The 27853-nt window shown below is 41.6% G+C and overlaps 1 protein-coding gene across 3 annotated transcripts in view; it reads right to left on the bottom strand.

The window, feature by feature from the left end:
• brinp1 (bone morphogenetic protein/retinoic acid inducible neural-specific 1) overlaps nt 1-27853 on the bottom strand; it is a 403545-nt gene that overhangs the window by 91978 nt on the left and 283714 nt on the right. For all 3 annotated transcript variants that reach the window (XM_073052225.1, XM_073052228.1, XM_073052227.1), the window contains one exon: nt 11669-11838. In XM_073052225.1, coding sequence (XP_072908326.1) covers nt 11669-11838 — 170 coding nt within the window. The remainder of the gene's footprint in view (nt 1-11668; nt 11839-27853) is intronic.

Here is a 27853-nt window from a genome sequence, read left to right as displayed (position 1 = left end):
AACTTTCTTCTTGTACCTTCTAAAGTATTATTTACCTGGCACTTAGGGTCCTTCTGTGCACTAACTTAAATACAGGTCATTGCTTGAATCTCCTGTGTTGCTGCAATGTAGGCTCCAAACTATTTAAGTGATTTTAAACATTTCCTTTCATACTTGTAAACCTTTTACAATTTTATTCACATTTTTGGAGTTTGTTTTCTATCATGCCATTGTTCAAATTCCAAAGTATATTTGTTATCAAAGTACATTTATGTTACCATATACAACCCTGAGATTAATTTTCTAACAGGCATACTCAAAATCTATACAATAGTAATCTATACAGAATCAATAACAATTTGGGCTTTCAACCAGTGTGCAAAATACAGCAAACTGTGCAAATACAAATACATAAATAAATAAACAAATAAATAAATAAACAAACAAACAAACAAACAAACAAACAAGCAAGCAGGGAGAAAAAATCAAGAACATGTGACGAAAAGCCCTTTAAAATGAGTCATTTGGTTGTGGGATTATTTCAATGATGGGGCAAGTGAAGTTGAGTGAAGTTAGCCCATTTAGTTACAAGAGCCTGATGATGGAGGGGTTGTAACTGTTCCTGAACCTGAGTCATAAGTCCTGGGTGCTGGGGGTCCTTGATGATGGATGTTGCTTTTTTGTGACAATGTAGATGTATTCAATGGCTGTGAGGGCTTTACACATGATGGACTGGGCTACATCTACTACTTTTTGTAGGACTTTCCATTCAAGGGCACTGTTGTTTCCAGGCTGTGTTACGACCAGGCAATATATTCCCCCTTACACACCTATAAAAGTTTGTCAGAGTTTTAGATATCATGCTGAATCTCTGCAGATTCCTAAGGAAGTAGAGGCATTGCTGTGCTCTTTTGTAATTGCACTGTGCTAGGCCCAGGTCACGTACTCTGAAATAACACTAAAAAAATCTGAAATTGCTAACCCCTTCCCACTCTGATCCTTTACTATTAAAATGACTTACTTTATGTGACACTAAGAACCAGTCCAAGATTCCTCATTTAAGAGGTGAGCACAATGGCAATATTCAAAATGCACCATTCAACATCCATCAAACTTTTCCAAAACACACTCCTCCCATCTGCATGCTCGGAGCAATTTAAAGGGTCTGATTAACCAACTAATTGCACATCTTTGGAATCTGAGAGAAAACAGAGGGAATCCACAGTCACAAGGACAACAGGAGCAGTGATCAAGATCAAAGTCAAGTCAACGGGTAGCAGCGCTACTAACTGTTCCACTGTGTACCTCCATATGTGCCTGAAACCAGCAGGCCAAAAGAAAACTGAGTTAATCTACCAGTTGAAACTGTAAGCTTACAACTCCATGCTAGTTAATAAGTGCCCCATGGTCACTGTCACATTGTGGTTCTTTTGATCTTACCATTGCCCATCAGGAGTTTGTGAACTGTGATGTATTGTGTTAGTGGTCTGGAGGCCTGAGTAAAAGGCACTGAAACAAAGAGTCAAATCCTTATCAGCCAGCAGGCGGAATTTATATAATGGAATAAGCCTGGATTTGAATAATAAATATGGTGACAATCATGGCAAACACGTAAATATCCAGTGCATTCACTGAAGCCCTTCAAGGACTCAATGACTCCAGACCAACTTGTAGGAGCCATGCACCTGTTTTCTATCTGCATTGTATTCTGTGTTGCGTGTTTATTATGTTTATGTTGGTAGCTAGTCACGTTGGCGGGGGGAATTGTAAAAGCTAAGAGCTTACCGATATATTCATTCTTTGTTCTGGGCAGTTTAGAACTTGGACCACTGGGTGTCATATCTTTTGTTAAAATCCCTTAACTTCACTTAATTATGCTTAATTTGATTAAGTCTACTTAAGTACGTTTAATATCACTAGTTTTAGTTTCATAAACTGCATCACTTCAGAATTGTATGTTTTGCTCGTTGTTAATAAAGGATCGGTTCCAAAGGTTGTCACAGCTGAAGGGTGGTAGTGGGGACGAGCTCCCACTGCTAAACAAGTGCTCTTCATGGCGTGCGTCTCAAACAGCGTCTGACAACCAAGTCCAACTCCTGGCCTTCACGTGTGGCATAGTTCTTATGCCCGGCGGAGCTGTTCCCACTGACAGGAGAAGGGGCAAAGGCGGGCCACTGGTGCCTTAAAACCAGTTGCTCCGGGCAGATGGGGCTCGTTAACCACGGATGTCACTCATCTAGGAGAGGGAAAACTCCAATTTCAAACCTCTGCTGCCTTGCGGCTATACCTGCTCACGGGAAAGACTTTGGGAGTAAACCCCGAGGAAAAATCCGGAGTCGGAGTCCCGAAGGCGGCTGACTGCTGTACTCAGCACCGGCTTGGCAACTCCTGAGATGCTGCTGGCACCAAACTGTATCGACTTTCATCGTTCCTTTGGACCTGTCATCAGCATGGACAGGGTGGTCCCACTGCACGGGCAACAGACGGATCTCCATATCAACTCTGCCCTAGCTTGTGCCCTGGAGAGGCCACTCCCCATCACCACAACTGATGGAGGCCACACAATAAAGGATCAGATACATTTCTTCAACTTTGTGGAATTTTATTATTGGATTGATTAGAAAGTGTGTCGTACAATGAGAATTACTGGTGCAGTCGTCAGCAGCAGCATTGGTTTGTTCAAGTTACTGCTACACAACTAATGCAGATTAGTTTTAACTATCTTCTGAAATAGCCACTCAGCTCAGGGGACTATTAGGGAATGGACAATAAATGCTGACTCAAGAGATTCTGCAGATGCTGGGAATCCAGAGCAACACACACAAAGTATTTAGCAGGTCAGGCAGCATCTATGAAAATGAATAAACAGTCAATGTCTTGGGCCAAGACTGGAAAGGAAGGGGAAAGATGCCAGAATAAAAAGGTAAGGGGAGGAGAAGGAGGACAAGTAGAAGGTGATAGCTAAAGTTAGGTGAGTGAGAAAACTAAAGACTTGGAGAAGAAGGAATCTGATAGGAGAATTAAGTGGACTATGGGAGAAAAGGAAGAAGGAGATATGCCAGAAGGAGGTGAAGAGAAGAGAAAAGAGGCTAGAATTGGGAATAGAAGAAGAAAGGGGGAGGGGAAAAGAAAAAAAATGAAAAATATTACCATAAGGAGAAATCGAGGTTCACGCCATTAGGTTGGAGGTTACCTAGACGGAATATCAGTTGTTGTTCCTGTGGAAATTGCAGTAAGGCAAGGGTTAAAGACAATGTCCAGGCAAGAGTAGCCTGAGACAGTTGTAGTCTTGTGAGAACTTTGAAATGACACCACCAGAGACACCTCTGCTTACTACAGACAAGATAGGCTGGGATAACTGCGGAAGTGTGTACTCAAGCCAGATGAGTGATGTCTCCATAGTGAGGCTTTTCTAGAAAGATCTTGCTAAAGCATTGCATCCCTTTACCCAACAGGAGGTGCCAGAGACAAACAAGATAGGAATAACGGAAAGATGTGAAACACATCCAACAACTAAGGGACAATTGCTTGACAAACTTAAAAATACCATTGGCTTTCAGCGTGAAGATTCGATTGACTTTTAACAAATCTATTGTGAATGGATATTGATCTTGCCAGTAAGGAACTCAAATGTATATAATTTAATAAATGGTCATTATCTGTAACTGTTAAGCCAAATCTGCATAAGAAGCAGTTTTCTGTCTTGCCTTCTGAACAGTGTGGGTGACAGGGGCCATGCTGTTCTCCTTGTGCACAAGTAAAATAAAAGGAATGTTTGAGTCATAAGAGTCTGTGTGTTCTGGGCTCAGTTATTTTGAATACCTTATCTTACTTCAGAATCAGAATCACAAGAAGGTTTATTATCACTGGCATATGTCATGAAATTTGTTAACTTAGCAGCAGCAATTCAATGCAATACATAATATGGAAGAAAAAACATAAAAATAAATTAAAAAGTAAATCAATTGCAGTATATGTATATTGAATAGATTAAAAATGACGCAAAACAGAAATATTATATATTTAAAAAGTGACATAGTGTTAATGGGTTCAATGTCCATTTAGGAATCTGATGGCAGAGGGGAAGAAGCTGTTCCTGAATTGCTGAGTGTGTGCCTTCAGGCTTCTGTGCCTCCTACCTGATGGTAACAGTGAGAAAGGAGCATGCCCTGGGTGCTGAGGGTTCTTAATAATGGATGCTGCCTTTCTGAGGCACTCCTCCTTGAAGATGTCCTGGGTACTTTGTAGGCTAGTACCCAAGATGGAGCCGACTAAATTTACAACCCTCTGCAGCTTCTTTCGGTCCTGTGCAGTAGCCCCCACCCCTCCCCCCATACCAGACAGTGATGCAGCCTGTCAGAATGTTCTTCATGGTACATCTATAGAAGTTTTTGAGCGTTTTTGTTGACACGCCAACAATTCTGTTGACATTTTATTATTGGTGATGATAGTTATTTAAGGTTCTACTGAGGTGGATAACCTATGATGATCGCCATGGTAGACGAGCATGGTGGACTAGGCTCCTCATACTTGAACAAAGGACCGATTCAGCTGCTGGAACACAAATTCCTTCCTCAATGGAGTAGTCAAGGTACACCAACACCTTAGTGCCAACAACTAGGAAAGCTGTAGCATTAAAAAAAAAAGACAAGGCTGCCGTGCTCCGTGTTTCAGTCCCACACGAGGTTGCCGTGGACCACATGGTCTCCGACACAAGCTGTTGCCAAGGTCTGAGTGGAGTCCCGCACGTGGTGTTGCTGTGGTTCAGGTTGGGTCCCACAAGAAGCACAGAAAAATTTGGTAGATGTGTTGTTAAAAATAAAGAATTTCAAAATGTGTGTGTCTGTGTGCCTGTTTGCGTCCTGATTGTCTGAGCGTGAATGGTAGTGTGAAAGCCCTCTGTACAGTACCTCCAAAGGAGTCCAGTAGCACGTATGTTTGTATATCATGGACCTCAAAGCATTAAGCATATTTCAAAATATATTGTATGGTGGAATAGACTAATTGAGTGTCTCTATACATGTGTTAGAGCAAGAAAACTTAACAAGACTCTAGGGTGGGACTGAGTTTGTTAAACGTAGATGTGAAATGCAAAAATGGCTAGATCAATCTTGTAAAAAAGCAGAGGAGGTGCACAAAATTTAAAGAAGGAAAAGGCCCAGAAAGAACAGATGAAGGATAATAATGTCAACTTCAGTGTTTGAAAAGAAACAATTAGCACCAGAGTCTGATGACAAAACTAGATATTGTACCCCTGGCTTCAGCAGACACGGTTTCAACAAGGCTCATGCCAAGTGATGCGTCTTGAAAACCCGGTGAGGCCAGCATCAGCAGCTGTCCTGCCACAGGCAGTGTTTCTTCACAGCACTGCAGGAGACAGGAGGCAGAGGGGTGCAGAGGGCAGGAGCAGAATGCAACTTGAAATGATCTAATAGGAGCTATAAGGAAACGTTTCCCTTGCATTGTAGATTGACATTAAAAAGTGTCAGACAAAAGACAATGACATTAATAACTATGCAGACCCCATGTGTAAATGTGAGAAGTATCTGGATTTAGTCTACAAGCAGGGACACCCGTCTTATTAAGTGTCATTGTACAGAAGTTACATCCTAGGTTAAAGAAAAACATACATACTGTTACCTGCGTGAGATGAGAGTTAAGTGTAATTGTGACTGTTTTACTATATTGCCAAAAGTAATTACAAGATCAAAGAATAAAGCTGTTAAGAGAAATTGGGACAATACTTGTGTGTGACTTCCCGGCTGCTCCATTATAGCCTCTGGGCAATATTGTACGTTGCTTTAAGAGTATTGCAATAGTTGCCTTATACAATTTGAATATTATTTTAATTTATAGCTTTGATTTACTTTCAACCAAATTGATAATGGCCAAATTTTGGCTACTCATTACCAGATTGACATCTGTTCAAAATTTCATTGTAAACCTCAGGTTTAATATTATCTGCTTAAAACACATACAGTTCACGTGACCCACTTGTGACTGGTATTGTTTGTTTTGAACAGTGCAGTTACTTAGATAATATTAATCTAAATGTATGAGTTTTACAGATCGTGATCTAACAAATGGGCAAATGGGACAGTGGACACAATAGGGGTAAACATGGGGTATATTTCAGTTTGTGGACATCCTGGCTTCCACCGATACTAGCACTACAGACTATGGAGCTGACTTCAAATGATCTATTTCTAAACTGTGCTTAAGAACTGGTATAATTTTAATTCTGGCCATTGTAAAATGCCACCTGTCATTTTTCTTTGATGGCTTTTTCTCTCGAACTGATACTGAAAATTGATCGGAAAACTTCAGTGGATATGTAGAGTGCGTACATCATACAACAGCTGAAGTGGCAGAGCCACCTTCCCTCCTGTTCTGCTCAAGTTGCTGATCCTCCTTGCCTTAACAAAAGCTGCATCCTTGCAGCCAGTGCATTGAATCTTGTTGTGCCTTAGGAGTAGCGCATGAGAACGGACAATTATGGAAACTACATGGGCTTCTCAATTCTTCAGAACTCTGATAAAACATGGTAACTAACTATGAACCTTTTCCTGCTTTTAAATTACTTACTGCAATTGCCATTATAAACAATGTGGCTCATATTAGCGGGAAGGATGAAATAACTGGGGGGAGCAAATGAGCTGACACCTTTGTTAAAAACAGCAAGAGCAATTATTTATGGCCACGTAGTACTCCAGTGTGATCCGGCCTGCCTATACTTCCCAAATTCCTTTGATGATCTCATACAATTACAGCGTGATCCATCAGTAGTTGGAAGGATTTTATGGACTAAAGCAAGACTATAAGTGATTATGGGTATAATCAAAACTGAGAAACTTGTGACCAAAGCAAGAAAAGTAGCAGCATCTGTTTGATTTGACAGGGACATAATCTGGAAATACACTAACTGATGGGCCCTCCCCTGGAACTCACTTGTACATCTCAAAATGGACTTCTATGCAGTTACCTAAATGTACGGACAGTGATTATGCACTCGTTATATTGTTTGTTATCTCCATGGGTAGAAGTTTATCCAATTCAGAGAAATGATGCTGTAACTGTTGCTAATTTTTATTATCAGAATTTATCCCCAGATTTGGGATCCCTGAGAAAATCTCAAGTGATAACGATCCTCACTTTAAGGGTAAAGTTATAGAGAAACTATCAAAATCTTTACAGTGTAAACATCATTTCATCTGCCTTTACACTGTCCATCATACAGGGCAGATAGATGAATGGGGCCCTGAAAAACAAAATAACTAAATTGTGTTATGAGATTGAGCTAAAGTGGACTGATGGACTGAACTCTTGATCAGCTGGTCCATACTGACCACGTGTCCCAGTTGCCCATGTTCAGCCCATAGTTATTCAGACTCATTCCCCACCACCCAACCCCTGCTCACTTAGCTAACCAAATGCCTCTTAAATGTTGCACTTGTACACACCTTGACCACTTCCTCTGGCAGCTCATTCCAATTACTCACAGCCCTCTGTGTAAAGAAGTTACTTTTCCTATCTCTTTTCAGTATCTGTACCTAGCCTTGTATCTGTATCCACTAATTTTGCACTCCCTATTCCTGGGCAAAACACTATGGCCGTCAACCTAATCTGAAATCAACTTAATTGCATCCTTGTAAATCTCTCGGCACCCTTTTGGTACATTGGCCTTTATAAATCAAAGTATTGAGTATAAGATTTGGAACGTTATGGTGAGGTTGTATAAGGCATTGGTGAGGCCGAATTTGGGTATAGATAGCGCGAAATCAAGCAGGTTTTTTCCACTGAGTCTAGGGGAGAAAATAACCAGCGGATATGGGTTAAGGGTGAAAGGGGAAAAGTTTAAAGGGAACATTAGGGGTGGCTTCTTCACACAGAGGGTGGTGGGATTGTGGAATGAGCTGCCAGATGAAGTGGTAAATGCGGGCTCACTTTTAACATTTAAGAAAATCTTGGACAGGTACATGGATGAGAGGTGTATGAGGGATATGGGCCAGGTGCAGGTCAGTGGGACTAGGCAGAAAAATGGTTCCGCATAGCCAAGAAGGGCCAAAAGGCCTGTTTCTGTGCTATAATGTTCTATGGTTATGTGGTTCTGTGGCACCTTCTCCAGCTTGACAATGTCTTTTCTAACTAGGTGACTAAAACTGTATTCAGCAACAACTTAAATAATTGCAACACAATGACTCTCCTCTTAACCTTGATGTCCTGACTGATGAAAGCCAGCACTCTAACTGCCTTCCTCATCACCCTCACTACTTACATGGCCACTTCCAGTGACAATTGCACTTGTACTTCCAGGTGCCTCTATTCCACAACACTTGTCAATGCCTTGACATTTACTGTATCAATCCTACCATAGTTTGACTGTCCAAAATGCAATCATCTTGCACTCACCTAAATTGAAATCCATTAGCTATTTCTCAGCCCACTTTGCTAACTGACCAAGATCTCTTTGCAATTCATTTAACCTGCTTCACTTTCACTGAGACTCACTAACTTGGTATCAGCAAATTTGCTAATTGTGCTAAGTGCATTCATATTCAAATCATTTACTTAAATATTGAATGACAGAGGTCCCAAAACTGACCCCTGGCACCTCACTTGTCACAAGCCTTTAGTTAGAGAGTCAACCTTCAACCATCAATCACCCTTTGCTTCCATTATTACTGAAACAATTCTGAAACTATTTCATCAGCATCTCCTCAATTCCATGCAGCCCAAGTCCCCAGATCAGCTTGTCATATGGGGCCTTATCAAAGGCCTTACTGAAGTCCATATAGACACCTTCCATTGCCACGTCTCCATCTATTCCTTTAGTTACCTCATATGAGATACCCGAAGGATTTTCACGCACAAAACCACACTGACTATTCCTGATCAGGCTGAGAGCTGACTTGCGGCCTCTTCAAGAGATAGCTCAGTTAGATAGATAGATAGATAGATAGATAGATACTTTATTCATCCCCATGGGGAAATTCAACATTTTTTCCAATGTCCCATACACTTGTTGTAGCAAAAACTCATTACATACAATACTTAACTCAGTAATAATATGATATGCATCTAAATCACTAACTCAAAAAGCATTAATAATAGTTCATCAAATCCTACCCACATTACTTGTTGTCAGCAGATTGGTTAATGCTATGAAGGTTGTGAATGGAGAGCTTGCAGTTTCGAAGGCAGAAGTGAGTAAAGGAAAAATCGAGGCAGTTAATGTGTCAGCAGCAGTTAGTGATGAATAGGTCTACCAATCCCATGGTTAGTGTCCCAGTTCACTTTCTTTGCTAATATCTATGATAAAGTGGTACATAGTTTTTAATAATGGAGGCTGGAAATGCAGTTAGGAGATCAGCTTGATTTACTCAAGAAAACCAGGAAAAATCATTGCAGAAGTAGCTACATTTGTACTCATGATAGAACAGCTGGTTATAGTCCGTGTTCCAACAGGGCTGAGTTATGAAATACTTTAGAAGAATGAGGGGTGACCTCATTCAAATCTATCAAACGATGAAAGGCCCCGATAGAGTGAGTGTGGAGAGGATGTTTCCTATGGTGGGGAGTCTATAGCATCTCCAGATTTTCTCGTGTTTGTAATACAGAGAAAAAGATTCAGGGATCTTTCATGTCACTGAATCCAGAACGTTTATGGCCCTGCAAAGCTGGCTGAATGTAACAAGGGACTTAATTTTGTGGTCATTTACCTGGGAGAGGTCAGAAACATTGGTTCACTTATCCTTCCAGTGCAGATCATTGAGCAGGTGAGACCCATCCTAAATTGTGGACCTCTTCATCTAGCACCTCCACTCTATCCACCAAAAGTGGAAATTCCCAGTGGCCAAACAGTTTAATTCCAATTCCCATTCCTTTTCTGACGTGTCAGTCCATGGCTTCCTCTTTTGCCAAGATGAGGCCATCCTCAAGGTGGAGGAGCAACACCTTATATTCCATCTGGGTAGCCTCTAACATGATGGTATGAAGATTGATTTCTCCTTCCAATAAAAAATCTTTTCCTTCCCGCTGCCTTCTTCTTCTATTCCCCACTCTGGCCTCTTATTTCTTCTCATCTGCCTATCATCTCTCGTGGGTCCCACCCTCCTTCCCATTTTCCTATGGTTCACTCTCCTCTCCTATCAGATTCCTTCTTTTCCAGCCCTTTACCTTTCCTACCCACCTGGTTTCACCTGTCACTTTCTAGCTAGTCTCTCTCCCCTACCCCCATCTTTTTATTCTGGCATCTTCCCCCTATCTTTTAGGTTACGAAGAAGTATCTTAGCCCAAAACGTCGACTGTTTATTAATTTCCATAGATGCTGCCTGACCTGCTGAGTTCCTCCAGCATTTTGTGTGTGCTACTTTAGATTTCCAACAGCTGTGGGCTATCTTCTGTTTATAATTGTGTGTGACTAATGAATGGATGATCACTTTGTGGGTATTTTGTGATCACTCGGTCAATACTTCAGAGAAAAGTTTAGCATCTGTGGCACTTGTGGAACATCAAAAGTGACAGAAGTTATTGGCATGACAGAGTTATTGCTGATAATGGAGATAACGAGGAAATGACACAGTCATGAGATTCAGAATTCATTTATAAACTGTACTGTCAGTATAACTTCCTGCTCAATATGCTACATCTGCATGAAGATGTCAGGCCATAAAAGCCTGAAATCCAAAAGCATACTTATACCACATTTACAGATCAGTGGGAAGAAATCTATCTCAGAAAATTTTGATGGAAATGGAGTGTACTGCCGGCAGTTGTTCTTTGTGCGACATGTTATTCAGGAAAAGAGCTCAAAGTGTCCTCTGCTTCCGAGTTCTCCAGTTTCGCTGTTCCTAAGACCTGACACCACTGATTACTTTGAACTTCATCACTCCATCTTCAGCACCTATAGCTCCCATCTCAGTAAGTGACTGGTACATTTTAGTCAATTGGCATCTCTCTTCAAAATTACGGTTTATGTGCGACTCGTGGAATGAGCATAACACATATCAGATGTAAATCTCTTTTATGTCATGAATCTGTACTTTAAGTCCCTGATCGAAATATACCCAGACAGCCTACCAAGCTAACAGTTTTGTAAGATTGCCCTGCTTGCACTCTCTCTCTCTCTCTCACACACACACACACACGCACGCACGCACGCACGCACACACACCTGTGAATAACATCCCTTACCATGTGAACAACTGTGCTTGCTTTACTGTTACTATATTGGAACGATAAAGATTGCATTATTTTGACCAATTTGACACAATCTGCAAAAATTCGATACAACATGCTATATAGCCATTTTTAATTACAAAGACAGATGTCTGAATTACATACTAATGTTTGCAAGCACATAGAGTTATTGTAAACTACCCCATTTGAAATCATGTAGAAACTGGTGCTTTAAGAAAACAGTTTGATGCCCCGTAAAGTGAAACAAAGAATATGATTGTAGGGTAGTAATTCAACATGCACCCTAGTATCAATAGATTTTTCTTCCATTCATCTTTTGATTTTCACTCTGTCATTTGGAGCTGTAATCTGACAGAATGTCAAAGAAGGCAAAGTTTATTATTCTTACTCCACTGAATGACAATGTACGATAACCAAGGAGAATGACCACTGTCACAGCCATTATTCAACAACTTTTTTTCTGTATTTGAAAAAATTGTAAGTGAAGTACCTTGATTGCTCCAGTAGAGATTTGGATTTCATGAAGTCTTCGCATGGTCCCATCACGATCAATGAAATATGAAGAGGCGAGCTGATGAAGGGCCTCTACACTCTGACTGGCATTTGCTGACTTTCTATCTAACTTGCTTTTGTCCATATACATAGTAAGTGCTTCCTCTCCTGCAAAGAGAGAATAATTGGAACTTTAGCAAAGGTTACCAGCAAAAGATAAAGAATATCGTCATACATGTCAATAAACATGGACAGCTCTTCTTCTACACATTAGTACTCTTCGATTCCATGTGATGGCACCATTGTTTTAGCAAATACATTCAATTACAAAACAAATGTTTTTATTCAGTTTTAAAAATAAGTATTCTGTCACTACTGCTTGTGGAGTTGATTGTGACAATGGTAAGCCCTCCCTTCAACAATGCACACACCTGTGGAATTTATGTCAGTCAGTAGGAGTAATCTTCAAAGTACTCTTTAACCATTATGGATACCAGACATGCTAAAATCTTTGTCTGCAATGACAGATGAGCCAGGTAGCCTTACAATCATCAGGCTCCTTCTCAATTAGTTAAGAAACAAGGCAACTTGTAACATGCCACGAGTGAACAAGACATTCTCTGAGTAAGCTTGAAATACAGCAATAACGCAAATGCCTTCTTACTCTGCAGAAACAATGTTAAGTTTCTCTCTGGCCCAGCTGAAATCCAGAAACACAAACAAACTTGCATAACTCATAAGCCCATAATGTAAAGGGGCACCCCATGCATGTTAGCCATGAGGGAGTCAATTCAGACATCCAAGTCCCGTTGCATCTCTGATTTCTGAATTTCTCCACATTTATAAGACAGTCTACATCTTTATTCTTTCTATCAAAGTGCATAATCACACACTTCCCTGTGCCGTACTCCATCAGTCACTTCTTGACCCACTCTCTGCCAGCTTACAGTAAGTTGGAAGAGAATTTCGTAGATGGTGACGACAACTCCCTGACCTTTACCATAGCCACAGAAAGGGACAGGAATAGACAATATGGGAAAGCATTTGATTGGGGGAGGGCGAATTATGATGCTATTAGGCAGGAAGCTCGGAGCGTAAGTTGGGATTGGATGTACTCAGGAAAATGCACAATGGAAATTTTAGGGAACACTGGCATGGGGTTTGGGATAGGATTGTCACACAGGGGCAAGGAAAAGGTGCTAGGGTGAAGGAACTATGGTTGACAAGAGATATGGAACATCTAGTCAAGAGGAACAAAGAAGCATGTTTAAGGTTCAGGAAACAAGGATCAGGTAGGGCTTTTGAAAGTTACAAGGTGGACAGAAAGGAATTAAGAATGGACTTAGGAGAACCAGAAGGGAACATGAGAAAATCTTGGTGACAAGGAGTAAGATAGACCACAAAGCATTCTACATGCACATGAAGATCAAGAAGAAAACTACAGTGAGGGCAGTACTGATCAGGGATAAAAGAAGACCATGTGCCTGAAGTCACAGGAGAAAGGGGAGATATATAATGAATACTTTGTTTTAGTATTGCCCAGTGAGAATGACATTGAAGAATGTGAGGTCTGTGTAGAACAGGCTGATAAGCTGGGAGAACATGTCATTAAGAAAGAGGATGTGCTAAAACTCTTGAGAAATAGTAAGGATAAATAAGTCCTTGGGGGCAGATGATATACCTCAGATTACTATGATAAGCAAGGGAAAAGATTGTTGCACCTTTGGCAATGATTGTTGCATTCCCACTCACCACAGAAGTAGTGCCAGAGGTTCTGGTGATGGCAAATGTTATTCCTTTGCTCAAGAAAGAAATAAGGATAATCCTGGGAATTATACACCTGTGCGTCTTACATCAATGGTAGGCAAACTATTGGAGAAGATGCTGAGAGACAGGATTTACAAGTATTTGCAGAAGCACAGTCCAATTAGGCATAGTCGACATGGCTTTCTGAGGGGCGACTCGTGGCTCATGAGTTTGAATGAATTCTTTTGGGAAGTGACAAAACATATTGAGAAGGTAGAACAGTAGATGCGATGTATATGCATTTTAGTTAGGCATTTGTCCATGGTAGGCTCATCCATTAAGTCATGAGGAATATGATCCAGGGAAAATTGGCTGAGTGGATTCCAAATTGGCTTGCTCACAGTAGGGTGGTAGTAGATGATGGAGCATAATCTGCCGGGAGGTTGGTGACCAGTGGTGTTCCACAAGGAACTTGTCAAAGTCCTTCTGGAAATCCAAGTAAATAACATCCACTGTCAGACCTGCTTGTTACCTCCTCAAGAAATTCTAGCAGATCCGACAGCCAGAATCTTCCCTTAACAAAACCATACTAACTTCATCTTATTCTATTATATACTGAAATTCAACCACTCTAAAATCTTACTGCTCACTAAGGTCAGGATTACTGGCCATTAATTTCCTGCCTTCTGTCCTCCCTTTCTTCTTTAAAAGATGTGTCACACTGTATGTTCTGATTGTGTTCAGTGTCTTTCCTGACTTAAAAACTCATACATCCTAACACCTGATGTCAGATTTTGGAAGGAGCTGTCCAAATAATCACACTCCCCTATCCTTTGTACAATGCATTGAATAGTGACTTTATTCTTTCAAAATATTTGGACAATCCTTCTTGAAAAATCACTGCTGATTCTGCTTTCACTTCCCTTTCAGTTTGTGCATTCCAAGTCAAGAAAACTTGCTGAGTATTTTCTTTTAAATCCCCGATTTGGATTTTGATTGGATATTAACCTAAAACTTTTTTCTCTGGTCACTGACACACTTCATAAAACATACAAGAAAGTAAAGCTATTACATGTTTGCTGTCTACCAGTGATCCAAATGGTATTGCAATGAAACAATTCCGCAGACTGGATATTCAGAGTGACTTTCTTCACCAGATTCATCCTGTTAAAAGGATTTTAATATATATATTTACTGAGCATGCTCAGGAAGCCAAGACTCAGGTCTGTGGATTTATGATTTCCCCTTGCCAGTTCCCATGCATCCATGTTTTAAAAGACCTTCTGCTCAAAATATGGTATTGGTCCTACTTATTCACAGATATGTGTTGACTTTTATTACAGCTTCCATCAATCTCTGCTAAGAGGCTATGCCATGTCTTATCTGAGTGCCTCAATTACTCAGAGTAAATGTCACCTTTGTAGTATGTACCTCTTCACTTTCCTTGTGTGGGTCATTCCATTTCTATGGTCAGTACACAAGTTTAATGTGCATTTCGAGCTTTGTCCAACCTTGCTTAGCCTCAGTAATAAAAATACACTTGTTCAGGGTTAGGGTTAGTGGTACGGTCGGGAGATGAGGTGAGGGGCTGGAAGGGAAAAGGAGGGGAGGGACCTGGCCAGGCCAAGGTTTGTGTGGTGCGACGGTTAGGGTTAGGTGTAGGGTTGGGAGATGGAAGTTTATTGGGGACTGACGGAGAATGAGGGGATGTATGGCAGGGAGTAAGGGGGACCTAGTGGGGAGGGGGGAGCCTGGAAAGGAAAGAGAAGGGGATTTGACCGAGAAGGTTATTGTCTGGCCTGCTTGGGGAGTAGTTGTTCTGGAGCACCATATTGCTGTACTTCTACCTGTGTGAAGGGCTGGGGTGCCACTTGAATTGGACTGCCTTGGGTGGCACAGGGGATCTATCATAGTGGAACTATGGAGCTATATGTGAGTTCAAAAACGTTATACCTCCCCTGCTTTGCATAGTTTTTGGTGATCTCTTTTGTATCTGGGTGCGTGGGAGTCTTATTCTGGATTAAATTAACAGGGAATATGTTGTCTTATTCTCAATGCTCTAATTTTATAGCTCCAATCAGTATTTTTAGGCCTAGTTATTAGGCTTAGTTTAGATCTTTTAGGGAGTAGGTATATTTTACGGGCTTAGTTATTAGGCTTCATTTAGACCATTTGGGGAAGTAGGTTTGACATGATTCAATCCATTTTCTCTCTAATCTTTTTCTTTGAAGGCTTGAGCAGTCCATGTTAGTTTCCAGGCCCAGGATCTCCAAAGACTGGATCCCATGCTTCTGGGTCTGCTAACAGGTCAATTCTGGTCTTCCCTTGCAATATTACTGAGGTGCCTTGTTGCCTGACTCTCAGACTGTTGCTTGTCTCCCTTTTGTATATGATGTGGCATTGTCTACACTGAACTGCAGAACCTATGTTCTGCTGTTCACAAGTTATTCTTTATTCTACCTGGGCCTACTTTCTGTAGCTGAGTTGATAATACATTTAATATAGTTGATAATAAATTTGCACATAATAAAGTTAATAGTAAATTTACTTTGAACTTTGTAATTTATGGGAGAGTGAGGAGGAATGGAATGCATTCTAAATCAGAAAGTGCTTCCCTGCGCTAACGATCCAGAATGCTAGTTCAAGCAGTTCAATTCACCTTAAGAAATCTGGATTGTGACCAAAAGTGCTGAGTTACAGTTGACAGAATTCAGATGGGAGTTGCAAATGTTTCTGCATATTGTGAGCATCGGTCAGCACAATATTGCACTGGCATAGGCTCACCTTTTATTGTGTGGATTCTAGTTTTTGGAATAAGTCAACCAGGCGACCGTGAATTAATTAGACAAGCAGCAGGAGGCTTGAACTATTTTGATAGTCAGGCCTGATTTTAATGCTTTTAGAACTTGTGCATGCTGTTTCCTGCAATGATTGGCAGCTTGTTGGCATACCCGATTTAAAGCATTCTGTCCTCTTTACAGTTAAGTGCCCTCCGATTCTTTTAAAAAATTGCCGTGAATTTGACAATTAGATTAAATTCTAAGATTTATGAAAGCTTGAAGAAGCAGATATCACCTATTTCATTGGAACTAAAACATTTAAAGTAAATATCAGTGCCTTTCCAGTGCGCAAACGAAAGGCTGCAAATCATGGCCTTCATACTGACTGGAAATGGCATCAATTTGCCATACCCCTGTTGAAAGGAAAAGAAACATGAATCTCCACTTGAAAATTTGCAGATAATAAAACATCTAAATCCATTCGCCCACTGTTCGAAGAACATTTATTGTCAGTCTTATGACTTTTCAGATGATGGAGATTATTGATCTTTTATATTGGTCAGGTGAGCAAGCCCCATTTTGAATCAATGGTACTTAATGGTACTTTAACAAAAAATATTGTTTTTGGATGTGATGTCTCTCCTGAATCACTGTTCTGAAAGTGATAGTGAATAATCTAGATTTCAGATCATTGGAGAGTGAATGCGAGAGTCTTACATCCTTTTGCTTTTTTGAGTCACTGCTCTTGTATCATCTAGTACTTCCAACAGTTAACATTAATGGGCTTGGGTAGGTACACCTGCCAAGTGCAAGTGCTTGGGTAATTTGACTGTAAACTTTCATTGGGTGGGGTATGCACAAGATTTCTGGCAAATTTCCTTGAGAATCATTAAAAGATCATCTTTCTTCTTGTTTTGATAGATTATAGAAATACAATCCATTACACTCACAAAATAATCACAAAGCTAAAGATGTAATTGAAGGTATTCAGGAAAAGAAGCAGATGAGAGGTGAAAGAACAACAGAAAGAATTCCATGCACCCTGATGCTCCAGACCCTCTCGCCATCTCCACCAACAAACACTCCCTTTTTCATGGCATTTTCCCAATGCAGCAACAGGAGGAGCAACACTTGTCACTTCATTTTGTTCCCTCCCCACCGTCTGGGACCCATAAATTCCTTCCAACTGAAGCATGATTCAGTTCCACTTCTTGCAATCTACTGTGCTGCATTTGACAATAGACAATAGGTGCAGAAGTAGACCATTCGGCCCTTTGAGCCTGCACCGCCATTCTGAGATCATGGCTGTTTGGTGCTCATGATGAGGTTATCTTCTACACTGGAGAAACTAAAAGCAGTTTGGGTTACTGTTTTGTGTCATCCACAAGGAAGATCCTGAGATGACCAGTTATCTTCAGGTTAATTCTCCATACCACTTCCTTTCTGACTTCTCAGTATTTGCCTTATTTTGCTGTTCCAATGAAGCCCAACAACCTCAAGCAACAGTACCTCATCTAGCATTGAATTCAACAATTTCAGGTAACTGGTCTTTTCAGTTTGTCTAAGAACAAGCTGCTTCTGAAGGGAGATCATGAATCTGTAATGTTAACTCAGTACTTCTCTTTCCACAAATGCTGCCTGAACTGTTGGCCATTTACAGCACTTTTTTTTTTCATTTCAGTTTACTAGCAACCATGGTGTTTTATCATTCATCGTTGCACAATTCACTTCTGTCTTTTCTTGTTTATCATAAATCTCCCTCCAATAAGTCATATAATAAACAAAAAGGCTCCTTGACTTACTGCTGATCATCGGAGTTCATGTTCAAAGTTCAAAATAAACTTATTATCAATGTCAACATATGCATCCCTGAGATTATTTTATTGATTGATTGAGTACAATGTGGAGTAGGCCCTTCCGGTTCTTTGAGTATACCCCAAATTTAATTCTAGCCTAATCACGCGATAATTTATAATGAACAATTAACCTACCAAAGAGTACATCTTTGGACTGTGGAGGCAACCCGGAGCCCTGGAGGAAACCCGTGTGGTCCATGGGAGAACTTCTTACAGGCAGTGACAGGAATTGAACCCACATTGCTGGTGCTGTAAAGTGTTATGCTACCCACTACGCTACCGTGCTGCCCTTTTCCTTGCAGGCATTCACACCACATACAAGAATCAAGTTTCAGCGACAGGTTACTGTCGATGCAATGCTCCTCAGACAGGATGAAGAGGTCAATACTCCCCAATGCCATTAGGCTTTACAATTCAACTGCCAGGACTTAAGAACTTTTTTTTTTAAAGCTATTATTAATGCTTTTTGAGTTAGTGATTTAGATGCATATCATATTATTACTGAGTTAAGTATTGTATGTAAGGAGTTTTTGCTACAACAAGTGTATGGGACATTGGAAAAAATGTTGAATTTCCCCATGGGGATGAATAAAGTATCTATCTATCTATCTATCTATCTATCAGACCGCACCCAACAGGACGGATAAACAAATGATGTGCAACTGCAAAAAGAAAGAAACAAAGAAATAATAAAATAATGAATTAGCAATAAATATCATGAATATGAGATGAATCCTTGAAAATAAGTCCATAGGTTGTGGGAACAATTCAGTGATAGGGCGAGTGAAGTTGACTGAAGTTATCCCTTCTGGTTAAAGAGCCTAATGGTTGAGGGATACTAACAGTTCCTGAACCTGGTGGTGTGGGTCCTAAGGCTCCTGTATCTTCTTCCTAACTGCAGTGGTGAGAAGAGAACATGCTCTCCTCCTGATTATTGACTTCAGGAGGTTTCCTCCTCCTGAATTATCAGCTCCTTGGTCTTGCTGACATTGAGTGAGAGGTTGTTAATGTGGTACCACTCAACCAAATTTTCAATCTCCCTCCTATACGCTGATTTGTCAACTCCTTTGAACTGGCTAGCAGCATTGTGTCATCCTCATACTTAAATATGGCATTGGAGCTGTACTTAGCCTCAGAGTCATAAGTATAAAGTGAATAGAGCAGAGGGCTAAGCACACAATGTGACGTGCCTGTAGAGGTGATTCTGAACAAACTGGGGCCTGCAACTGAGGAAATTAAGGATCTAGTTGCACAATGAGGTATTGAGGATCAAGTTTTTTGATTAGTTTTGAGGGGATAATGGTATTGAAGGCTGAACTGTGGTCAATAAAGAGCATCTTTGCTGTCCAGATGTTCCAGGGTTTGAGTGAAGAGCCAATGAAATGGCAGCTGCTGTTGACCTGTTGTGTCAGAAGGCAAATTCAAGTGGATTCAAGTCGCTTCCCAGGCAGGAGTTGATATGTTCATCACCAACCTCTCAAAGTAGTTCATCATAGTGGATGTAAGTGCCACTTGACAATAGTCATTGAGGCAGGTTACGACTTTCTTTTTAGGCACTGGAGTTGAACCAGGTGGGTACCTCAGATTCCCAAAGTGAGAGGTTAAACAAATCCTTGAACATTGCAGCCACTTGATCAGCACAAATCTTTAGTACTCACCCATGTACTCTGTCTGAGCTGCATACATTTTGTGGGATCTCCCTCCTGAAGGATGCTCTGACTTCAGCCTCAGAGACTGATATTAGGGGCTGTGGGAATTTGTGAAGTTGTCTCCATGATTTGACAGTCAAAGCGAGCATAAAAGACACTGAATTCATCTGGGAGGAAATCTGGTTGTCAGCTGTGTCACTTGGTTTCCCTTCGTAAGAGGTGGGAGCATTCAAGCCCTGCTACAGCTGTCGAGCATCCATCTGTGTTTCAAGATTGGTCCGGAACTGTCTCTTCACATGAGTCAGCTTTCTGGAGATTGTACCTGGACCTCTTGTATTACACTTGGTCACCCTGAATGCTACTGACCTGGCCCTCAGCTGTATGTGGATTTCATAGTTCATCCAAGGCTTCTGGTTGGGGAAGACTATTATTTTGTCTGGACACATTCATCTATGATTGTTTAAATACAGTCTGTGACAATCGTATTTGTTCAGATCCTGTGTTGAGTCCTTGAACATGGCCCAGTCTAACAACTCAAAGCAAACCTGTAGCCATTCCTCAGCCTCTCATGACCAGCTCTTCATTGTCCTTTCTTCTGGAGCTTTGCTCTTTAGCCTCTGCCTGTGTGCAGTTAGGAGGAGGACAGCCAGGTAACCAGACTTCCCAAAATACAGTCTAAGCATGGAAAGGTAAGCATTCCTAATTGTAGTTTTACAATGGTAGAATGTATTAAGATCCCTGGTACTGCAGGTTATACAATGATGATAATTGGACAGAGATTTCTTCAAACAAGCCTCATTGAAGTCCCCAACAAGGATAGATAGATAGATAGATAGATAGATAGATAGATAGATAGATACTTTATTCATCCCCATGGGGAAATTCAACATTTTTTCCAATGTCCCATACACTTGTTGTAGCAAAAACTCATTACATACAATACTTAACTCAGTAATAATATGATATGCATCTAAATCACTAACTCAAAAAGCATTAATAATAGCTTTAAAAAAAAAGTTCTTAAGTCCTGGCAGTTGAATTGTAAAGCCTAATGGCATTGGGGAGTATTGACCTCTTCATCCTGTCTGAGGAGCATTGCATCGACAGTAACCTGTCGCTGAAACTGCTTCTCTGTCTCTGGATGGTGCTATGTAGAGGATGTTCAGGGTTTTCCATAATTGACCGTAGCCTACTCAGTGCCCTTCGCTCAGCTACCGATGTTAAACTCTCCAGTACTTTGCCCACGACAGAGCCCGCCTTCCTTATCAGCTTATTAAGACGTGAGGCGTCCTTCTTCTTAATGCTTCCTCCCCAACACGCCACCACAAAGAAGAGGGCGCTCTCAACAACTGACCTATAGAACATCTTCAGCATCTCACTGCAGACATTGAATGACGCCAACCTTCTAAGGAAGTACAGTCGACTCTGTGCCTTCCTGCACAAGGCATCTGTGTTGGCAGTCCAGTCTAGCTTCTCGTCCAACTGTACTCCCAGATACTTGTAGGTCTTAACCTGCTCCACACATTCTCCATTAATGATCACTGGCTCCATATGAGGCCTAGATCTCCTAAAGTCCACCACCATCTCCTTGGTCTTGGTGACATTGAGACGCAGGTAGTTTGAGTTGCACCATATCACAAAGTCCTGTATCAGTTTCCTATACTCCTCCTCCTGTCCATTCCTGACACACCCCACTATGGCCGTGTCATCAGCGAACTTCTGCACATGGCAGGACTCCGAGTTATATTGGAAGTCAGATGTGTACAGGGTGAACAGGACCGGAGAGAGTACGGTTCCCTGTGGCGCTCCTGTGCTGCTGACCACTGTGTCAGACCTACAGTCTCCCAACCGCACATACTGAGGTCTATCTGTCAAGTAGTCCACTATCCAATCCACCATGTGAGAGTCTACTCCCATCTCCGTTAGTTTGTGCTTTAAGATCTTGGGCTGGATGGTGTTAAAGGCACTAGAGAAGTCAAGGAATGTAATCCTCACAGCACAACTGACCCCATCTAGGTGAGAGAGTGATTTGTGCAGCAAATACGTGATAGCATCCTCCACTCCCACCTTCTCCTTATACGCAAACTGAAGCGGATCCCGGGCGTGCCTGGTTTGTGGCCTCAGATTCTGTATTATCAGCCGCTCCATGGTCTTCATCACGTGCGACGTCAAGGCAACAGGTCTGAAGTCATTCAACTCCTTTGGTTGTGGTTTCTTCGGTACCGGGACAATACAAGATGTTTTCCACTGTCTGGGTACTCTTCTCTGATCTAGACTCATGTTGAAGATGCGCTGTAGTGGTTCTCCCAGTTCAGTCGCACAGGCCCTCAGTAATCGTGGGGAAACTCCATCCGGTCCAGTCTGAAAGGCATTAGATAGGCTGTTTCTTGTTTGGTGTTTAGCATCTCTTTGGCAGTTTGTAAAATGTGGCCTGGATCATGGAGAACTCTCTCAGTAAGTAGAATGGTTGGGACTTAATTATTAGATGTTCCAGGTTGGGGAACAAGAGTGCAACAATATTGCTGCATCTGAGCACCACCAAGAAATTATCATAAATCACAGACCCCAATTTTTGCCCCCTCTGAATCAGCAGTCTGGTTCATCCAGTGTATTGTGAAGCCCTAGGTCTGATCTCCGAATCCGGTGTGCCTGGAGTGAGCTATGTTCCGGTGAAACACAGAATGCAGCAGTTCCTCATTTCCTTCTGAGACAGCAATCTTACCCTTAGGTTCTCAGTCTTCTTCTCCAGAGACTTTACAATTACTAATAAGTTACTGCATAAAGGAAGCTTCATACCCCTTCTTTTCAGTCTGGCTTGGAGTCCTCTCCTCTTCCCTTGTCTTTTCGCCATGGTGATGTACCTTTGTTCACTTAATGGTGCCATACCTGCATGCTTGAGAGTTAAGTCTGCCAAGTCCTTCAGAAGACTATGAAATTGCTAGTTCATTGAGAGAGTTCAAAATTATGTTACTTAAAGGAAAATTACAGAGCTGCAGATTGCAGTGAGAGTAGTTCAGAAGAAGTACATTTAGAAATTTTGTAAGCTGTCCATAACCTGTTGCCATGTTTCACCAGCAGCATCGAGCATCCTAGTACATTAATCCCATTTAATCTCCCCAGTTTTATCAACCCTCTTTCCTCCACTTATCATGCAATTCTGTCACTCCCCTACACTCTTCAGATCATTTACAATGGCCAATTACCCTACCTACCATTTAAATCTGCTGTAATTAAGAAGAATCCCACCCCCCTCTCAGCAGCACTGTCACCACGTGTCATTCAGTCTTTCCGGCACTCAATCTGATCATTCCAGCTGTTCCCCCCATTTCTCTCCTCTGCAGCAGCTTCAATACAAGAGGAGCAGGAATCTCAAATTCCACCCACCATTCAAGACACTCATGGGTGATCTACAGCAGGCCACATCGGCTTTTCTTTGCCCGTTGCCCATCAGTCCAAATTCCTTAACATTTATCTATTTTATCTTCAAATACCACCACGAATACAAACTTCACAACCCACTGCAGTAGAAAATTCCAGATGTTCACAATCTTCTGTGAAAAAATGTTCGACTTCCAACTTTTCTTAATTATGATTCAACAATTACTTACCTGAAAAATAAAACCCATTGGTTTCTATCCAGTGTGGCCTAACCTGTCCAGTATTTCCGACATTTTGTAGCCATTTCACATTTCCAGCATTAAAGATTTTATTTTTGCCTCTGGGATATAGTTTTGATACAGAAAAAGATGCTCACAATGGAGACTTCAGCAAAGGTTTCCTGGGTTCGTTACGGGATTTAGGACCGATATACGTAGAAGGGTTGAGAGTAGGACTAATACTAATTGAAATTTAGAAGAATAAAAAGTAATTGGCAATTGGTTTGTTCAGTAACACATACCAGATATGGAAAAAAGCTTTGCTTTATCTTCTATCCTGAAAGACCATTCCAAATATAAATACATTGTGATAGTACAAAAGGCAGAACATTAACAGAATTCAGAATCTATTGTTACAATTACAGAGGCAGTGCAGTGCAGGCAGGTAAGTATGGTACAAGGGGTATGACAAGACAGACCGAGAGATCAAGAGTTTATCACAAGCAAAAAAAAAATTAGCAGATGCTGGAAATCCAAGCAACACACACAAAACGCTGGAGGAACTAAGTTGGCCAGGCAGCATCTATGGAAAAGAATATAGTCAACTGACTGAGACCCTTCGTCAGGACTGGAGGAAAAAAAGGCAAAAAGTCAGATTTAGAAGGTGGGGGGGGGGAGGGAGGCAAGAAACACAATGTGATAGGTGAAAATGGGAGAGGGTGAGGGGTGAAGTGAAGACCTGGGAAGTTGACTGGTGAAAGCGATACGGGACTGGAATGGAGGGAATCTAGTAGAAGAGGACAGAAGGCTGTGGAAGAAAGAAAAGGGGGAGGAGCACCAGAGGGAGGTGATGGCCAGGTAAGAAGATAAGGTGAGAGAGGGAAAAGGGGATTTTAATGGTGAAAGAGGAGAGAAGGGGGCATTACCAGGAGTAGGAGAAATCGATGTTCATGCCATCAGGTTGAAGGCTACCCAAACGGAATATAAGGTGTTGCTCCTCCAACCTGAATGTGGCCTCATGGGGACAGTAGAGGAGGCCATGGACTAACATGTCGGAATGGGAATGGGAAGTGGAATTGAAATAGGTTGCCACTGGGAGATCCCACTTGTTCTAGCGGACGGAGTGAAGGTGCTCAGCAGTGGTCTCCCAACCTACATCGGGTCTCACCCATATTCAGGAGGCCACACCAGCGGCACTGGATACAGTAGATGACCCCAAAAGGCTCGCAGGTGAAGTGTTGCCTCACCTGGAAAGACTAGTTAGGGACCTGAATGGGAGTGAAGGAGGAGGTACAGGGCAGGTGTAAACACCTGCACAGCAGGTGATCAAGAGTTTTTTTTATTATGCAAGAGGTGCAAGAACAAAAGGAAATCTGCAGATGCTGGAAATGAAAGTAACACACACAAAATGATGGAAAACCTTGAAGGGTCTTGAACTGAAATGTCGACTGTTTATGCTTTTCCATAGAATCTGCCTGGCCTGCTTAGTTCGTCTGGCATTTTGTGTGTGCCCATTCAAGAGTCTGCTAAGAGTGTTAGAGAAGCTATTTTAGAACGTGATGATGCGTGTTTTCAAGCTTATGTATTTTCTGCCTGACGGGAGGGGGGAGAAGAGAAAATCACCAGGGTGTGAAGGGTCTTTTATTACATTGGTTGCTTTCCCAATGCAGAGGGAAGTGTAGATGGTCATTGGAGGGGAGACCGGTTTTCATGATGCAGGGAGCTGTGTTCACAACTCTCTGCAATTTCTTGCCTCCTTCAGCAGTGCACTTGCCGTATCAAGCTGCGATGCACCCAGATATGATGCTTTCTATGTTGCATCCATAAAAAGCTCTGAGGATCATCAGAGACATGCTGAATCTCCTTAACGTTCTGAGGAAATCAAGTCAAGTCAAGTCGCTTTTCACTGTCATTTCGATCATAAACTGCTGGTACAGTACACAGTAAAAACAAAACAACGTTCCTCCAGGACCATGGTGCTACAGGAAACAACACAAAACTACACTAGACTACAGACCTACACGGGACTACATAAAGTGCACAAAACAGTGCAGGGCAGTACAATAATTAATTAATTAATTAATAATTAATAAACAAGAAAATAGGTACAGTAGCAGACAAATTTTAATATAATAATAAATGATGTAGGTCAAACACGAGGAAATCTGCAGATGCTGGAAGTTCAAACAACACACACAAAATGCTGGTGGAACACAGCAGGCCAGGCAGCATCTATAAGGAGAAGCACTGTCGACGTTTTGGGCCAAGACCCTTCATCAGGACATGATGTAGGTGTCAGTCTAGACTCTGGGTATTGAGGAGTCTGATGGCTTGGGGGAAAAAACTGTTGCACAGTCTGGTTGTGAGAGCCTGAATGCTTCAGTACCTTTTGCCAGATGGCAGCAGGGAGAAGAGTTTGTACGAGGGGTGCGAGGGGTCCTTCACAATGCTGTTAGCTTTGCGGGTGCCGTGTGTGGTGTAAATGTCTGTAATGGCAGGAAGAGAGACCCCGATGATCTTCTCAGCTGACCACACTATCTGCCGCAGAGTCTTGCAATCCGAGACGGTGCAATTCCTGAACCAGACAGTGATGCAGCTGCTCAGGATGCTCTCGACACATCCTCTGTAGAATGTGGTGAGGATGGGGGGGGGGTGAGAGATTGTCTTTGCTCAGCCTTCGCAGGAAGTAGAGACGCTGCTGGGCTTTCTTGGCTATGGAGCTGGTGTTGAGGGACCAGGTGAGATTCTCCACCAGGTGAACACCAAGAAATTTGGTGCTCTTACAGATCTCAACAGAGGAACCATCAATGTTCAGCTGAGAGTGATAGCTCCGTGCTCTCTTGAAGTCAACAACCATCTCTTTTGCTTTGTTCACCGTATATGTACTGTGGCATTTTCTTAGTTATAACATCAATGTGATCTTATTGCTCCATTTAAGAGTCTGAAGAAACATGAAACAGTGTATGCCAGGCACAGGCTTTCTCTGATTTCACCTGCTATCTGTGTGGAGTTTCAGTGTTTTACCTGTGACCATGTGGGTGCTCTCCAGGTCTCCAGATCCCCAAAACATCCCAAAGACATGTTGGTTAATGTTAATTTGCTACTGTAAATTAATCCTAGTATCTAAATGAGTCGTAGAATTGTGTGAGGAGTTGATAGCAATGTGGGGAGAATATAATTGGATTAATGTACGATTAGTATAAATTGGTAGTCCACGTATAGTGAAACTTGGTGAGTAAAAGGGCTTGTATATGACTTCATTACTCAATAGCAATACACACCTATTTAAGATAGAGATGAAGAGGCATTTGTTCATTGAGAGAGTTATGAATCTTTCAAATTATTTATCCCAGAGATATGTAGAGGCGAAATTACTAAATCCATTCTAGACTGAGTTTTACGGAATTTTGGTCCATGTGGGAGCCAAGAAATGTGGTGAAGAGGCATAAAAGACAAGCCAAGGCCAAGGTCAGATAGCCATTAATTTACAACAGTGGAGAAGTTCAAAAGAACATAAGGGCTGTTATGCCCTTTAGAACAGGCCTCTTACGACCCTTATGCCAGAAGAACAAAGGATTTTGATGTTGTTGTGCTTTGTCCTGACAGAAAATGTAGGTGCTAACTTTTCTCTTCCTCTTTCTAATATGCTGAATGCTGTCATTATTTCCAATTTTTGTTTCTTGAGTTCTAGTATCTGTAGTATTTGGTGTTTTAGGTGTCAGGCATGGAAGAAATACAGGAAACCTGCACACTGAAAGAGCAAAATCCCTTGCAGTTATACCCTTATCTATTTCTCTGCTTCACCTGAGATTCCTTGAAGCAATGAAAAGACTACAAGACTATAAATTGGAAATAAAAAAAGAAGCAGGAAGTGCTGACAATACTTAGCAGATATGGGACGATCTATGGAGAGACCAAAGATGACCATACATCAGAACTGGCCAGCTATCCGAAGTCTGTTAAAGAAAATCAATCAATCAATCTATCTCTCTCTCCCCCACCCCCACCCCCCAAAATGGCTTTATGGTGCGTTCTGTAGTAATGGGCATGTGCAAATTTGTACATGTTGTTTGTATACTGCATTTAAGGTAGATATTTCTGCTTACAGTATTTTGTAATATGATTGTAACTACATTGTGGGGTGCATCACTTTCTAATTCATGTGGTCTTAAGTTAACTTTAAGGGTAATTAAGATGGGATGTCCTGGTGCCTTAAAAAATGGGGTGGATTTCTCTCAGTGGAGGGGGGAGTGCAGGGAGGAGGGAAGGAGAGAGAGGTGGAGGGGGATGGGGAGAGGGAGGAAGGGAGGGAGGGATATATATATAGAACTGCCAAGAGTTCACACTTGACAAAGTATGGAGCTATTACTGTGTGTTTCTGGTAGATACCTTTTCATAAATATAGCCAGTTTTCTACTTGCTAATGTTCATAGGCTTGTCTTTTTGATGCACTGAATAAGTACCCTTGCGTTTAAGTGCTAAGCGACTCCAGTTATCTTTTCTTTGGTCATAGCCTATATATCGTAACCGACTGACAAGCCTATATGTAACCAATG

Source organism: Hemitrygon akajei, chromosome 7, assembly GCF_048418815.1.
Source record: "Hemitrygon akajei chromosome 7, sHemAka1.3, whole genome shotgun sequence".
NCBI classification, from domain to species: Eukaryota; Metazoa; Chordata; class Chondrichthyes; order Myliobatiformes; family Dasyatidae; genus Hemitrygon; species Hemitrygon akajei.
The sequence above is the reverse complement of the archived record's forward strand: the minus strand, read 5'-3'. Positions and strand labels throughout refer to the sequence as shown.